General features: G+C 39.3%; 1 protein-coding gene across 1 annotated transcript; it reads right to left on the bottom strand.

The window, feature by feature from the left end:
- On the bottom strand, positions 1 to 3,144 carry ankrd53 (ankyrin repeat domain 53; the record flags this gene model as incomplete). The annotated part of the gene is made up of 6 exons (XM_037683135.1): positions 1 to 552; positions 727 to 847; positions 953 to 1,117; positions 1,380 to 1,579; positions 2,811 to 2,889; positions 3,068 to 3,144. Coding segments are annotated over 6 exons (1,194 nt in total), but the record flags the coding sequence as incomplete, so codon positions are not given.
- Between the last annotated feature and the right edge of the window lie 1,102 nt (positions 3,145 to 4,246).

The following is a 4,246-nucleotide window of genomic DNA, read 5'->3' as shown; positions in this document are numbered from 1 at the left end:
TCAGTGTCCAGGCTCCAGGACCTCAGCCAGGTGCATGGCCGCCTCTGTCCAGGAGGAGGTGCTCCGTCCCTGAGGGCATCCTCGATGCTGGACCTTTTCGATGTCCAGTGGCTCAAAAGCCTGCGGTGTGGTGATCCTGGAGGGGAAGGCTCTGGGAAAGAACACCCTCTCAACAACATCTAGAGGCAAGTCGGGAGCGGGATGAGGCACACTGCCCCACTTGGTGATGTACTGAAGCTTCTGGGTGCTGCTGTCCTTCCACAAGATGACTCTATCCCTGAGATCTGGCTCTTTGGGGTGGTTCTCTGGCTGGAGGCCCATGAAGATGGTCCACGGACTTTGGAATGAGGCTGCAGGTTGCAAAGTGCTGGCAGTCCTGTCTCGCTCAGACCCCTCTGGCTGGCACTTGAGATGTTTCGGTTTAGAGGTGATCTGGTCTGGTAAGAGACACTGACTGTGGTACTTGCTCACCTGCACCCTGGGGGGGACATCCTTCAGCAGGGGCAAGCCTTTGTTCTTCGCCCACGCTGCCATCTTCTCATCAATAAGTGTCTAATAAATGGAGAAACTATTTAAAGTTGTATGTTTGCATGTAAAAATTCATGATGTGATAAATACAAGATTTTTATCAGCAGATATTTTACTCTTATGTTGGCATGTAAATGTTTTGCTTTCATTCAGCCATTACAGTTATACATTTTTCTAAAATACGTCAGTATAATTCACCTTTTTATTGAGATTGTTCTGTTTGATTATATTCACGAGGTCTCTGTATAATGCTTGGGCTTGCTTCCTCTTCTCCATTTCTCTGGTCTTATTAGCCAGCCACTCACAGTTCTTTAGAAACCTGCATACAGACAGAAGACTTGATTAAAAATGAAACTTGAATATGAACTAAAACTCATTAACAGAGCTTTTTATCTTGGTGTTAGCTGACCCTTTAGCTCGATACCTTGCTACTTCCCTGTGGCACCAGATGCGGGCCAAGTCCAGAGGAGTAAATCCCATGTTGTCTTTCACCAGGACATCTGCTCCGGCCTTCACAAGGGTTCGTGCACATTCAAGGTGGCCCTCAGAAGCAGCCAGGTGCAGCGGGGTCTGGCCTGAAACTGTAGTACTAACAAAAATATTTTCATTTAGTTTCATACCGTTAGTTCCTATATCGTCTTACAATGTTTTTAGTCCCTAATAACATTTAGTCTTCCTACTCCAAACATGTTTTTTTTCAACATTTTTATTTAGCTAAAATAGCTTTAAAGTTCGAAGATCTACAAGCATTCTTGGTCAAAAAAGTTTAGCATTTTTAGTTCATTTGAGTACAAAGGAATTCAGAATACTGAACTAATACAACTGAATATATTCCAGAGAAAAGCCCATACACGTTGACATCGGCGTCGTGCTCCAGCAGGTATCTGAGGCAGGTGTACGTGTTGGGAGATCCTCGAGAGGATAGAACCATGTGAAGGGGTCTGCAACCCTGGGAGTCACTCTCATTGATCCACCGTGGTCTGGACTCCACCAAGTGTTGGATAGTAGCCAGGTCTTTATAAAAGCTGGCAGCATGGAGCGCTGGCAGACCCTGGAGAAGGAAACGTGTGCTCAGCAACCTGTTATTTTCTTCTGTTTGAAACCTACCAATCCTGCGAAAATGTAAATACCTGTACAGTGATACCATTATGCCTGTTTTGCACCAATAATTTCAATGTTGGAGTAAAATACACGTTATTTCTAACTTTACCGAGATCTGCCTGCATGCATGGATTTTAATGATCTAGACAGCAAAGTGAAGATGGGCAATAATTCTTATAAAATCATCTAGTTTGTCAGGAGCAAAAACTAAAAAAAATGTTTAGCCAGTTTGATTAATGGACTACATTGGAACATTATTACATTACAAAACAATAGTTAAAAATATATCTTAAATTTTTTTCTGTATTTTCTAAATGCAGGAATAGGATATCGGGCTTTTAAGATTAAGCTAAGCCTTGGTCCATATAATGGTCCTAGGGTCAAAAGCAGTCAGAGGTCTCCTCATTTGAAGTTGCAGTTCTCTATTTCTGGGTCATGAGCTACTTGTACTGTACTTGTACTTGTACTTGTACTTATTTATGTGTTTGATTACTTTTAAAAAGTGTGGAACAATTTTAACCCTGCTCTGATTTAGTTACATTTTACATTCAAGCGGCCAGATTATTGTGTGCGTTTCTTAAGTGGCCTTGATCAGTGATTACCCGGGGTTTGTGATTTATTTTTATTTATATATATATATTTTAATTTTGAAGACCAAGATCCATGAAAAACCTGACACAGAACCCAAGAGATGCTTCATCCATCCAATCATCATTATCATTATGTGAAGTCTTCTGCTAATAGGTCTTTGGAAAGTACCTTACTGGAGATAAATTACTATTTTATGCATCAAAATAGGTTTTCTTAAGTGGCCACCGTTTCAAATTAAAACTGTTTTATTGCTTTGCTACATTATATTTACAACACGAGTTTGTCACTTGAGTATTAAAAGCCTTTTGTACCTGAATGATTTATTGACTAGAGATGTCTAAAAAGGAATTAATGAGTTCCCTATAAATAAATGGTTAAGTGCTGCACTGAAAACGAGTAAAAAGCCAACAAATGTCCGAAAAGAGGAACAAAAGAAAACCAAACTGAATATCTAGCTCAAGACCACTTTAGAAGTCAAAAGGTGTTTTTGTTTGGGAGCAAAACATGAAGAACTGAAGCATGGCTCAAGACTTTTGCACAGCACTTTCATCACTTCTTCGCGGTGAAGAGGTTAAACACGATCTTTGTACCTCCTCGATTATCTCTGGACTCACAGCACCGACATCTGGCAACAGCTTCTCACCAGAAGCAACTCTGGGGGACAATTTCCTGCAGAAACGACATGACATAAACAGATAGAGCTAACACTGTTGTTAGCTAACAGGCTAATGGCGCGCCTTGAAACGCTTCATAAAACAGAACATAACATTCAAAACTATGAGTTCAGACCTTCAGCGTTATAAGACATTTCAACTCTGGGCTTTAAAACGTTAAAATATTATCTTACCGGGTTTTACATCTTCCACGTCTTCGTTTTTTGTTCGTGTTCACGGGTTTCATGGTTGCCATGGAAACGTAGCAACAAGGAAGTGATCATCTGTTATGCACCATCTCCTGCGATGCTGTGGGACGTCACCCTCAGACTGTGTGTTGAAGGGACTCTCAGCTACTACCATATTACATTTTAGATCAATATCTATGAAACTGATCGATTTATTAATGTTAGTGGCCACCTTGACTCCAAAAGTTAATCAATTGTACACGACTGACTTTCTAAGAACTAAAGTGATTACTTTCTAAGAACTTATTAAGTTTTAATAAAATCTGTCCAATGGGTGATTGAATATTTTGCTAAATCAAACAGAAACTCTTCTTGCATAATGAGTATTGAGTATTTGTGAATGATTCTCAGATTAAAACTTTAGTGCAATATGTGTAAAATTCACTGAATTGAAAAACTTTTTTTTAATTTATTAAATTAAATTAATTTATTTATTGTTTTGTTTTTGTGTTTTTCAAGCTTGTTTGGCTGTGGTGGCCCTCTTGGATTGGATTAGCTCCAATGTTACTCATCTGTAAATGTACATACCCAATAGTTTTTACTTGAGAGTTTCAAAGACTGTCAATGATTCATGAAACATTTTGCTAACAGTCAACTCCAAATAGTTAAAAATAGAAACATTTTAAACAAGGGTAGCACAATCTGTTAACACGTGTTGGGAATCAGTTCTTACCACTACCATGCTAAATTTGAGCTCATTATCTGTAAAACTGCTCGAGTTAAAGTCATGTTTGTGCTTTTTATGGCCATTCGGCTGTGACCACCATCTTGATTAGGGCTGACCCTAAAAAAAATCACTTATAGATGTACATGATGTAATGACAACTTTTTGTAAGTTCTGCTAGAATTCATCCATTTTTGTGAGGTGCATGGGCGATAGATAGTCAAATACGTTATTGCCCCCTTTCATCTTTCAAAACTAGCAGAAAGAACACCTCAGCAGTAACAGGTAGAGTTTTACAATAGCTGTAATCCCAGTGGATTATAAAAACTGGGAGGGTGATTACTGAATGTAGGCAGGTGTGCTGATTACAGAGGAGGTACAGGTGTGAGTGAAACTAGAACTAAGGATATCAGTGACTGAGACACAAAAACAATGACCACATAAGAATCATCAGTAACAAA

Source organism: Nematolebias whitei, chromosome 1 (assembly GCF_014905685.2).
Source record: "Nematolebias whitei isolate Nwh7 chromosome 1, NemWhi1, whole genome shotgun sequence".
Lineage (NCBI taxonomy): Eukaryota > Metazoa > Chordata > Actinopteri > Cyprinodontiformes > Rivulidae > Nematolebias > Nematolebias whitei.
The sequence above is the reverse complement of the archived record's forward strand: the minus strand, read 5'-3'. Positions and strand labels throughout refer to the sequence as shown.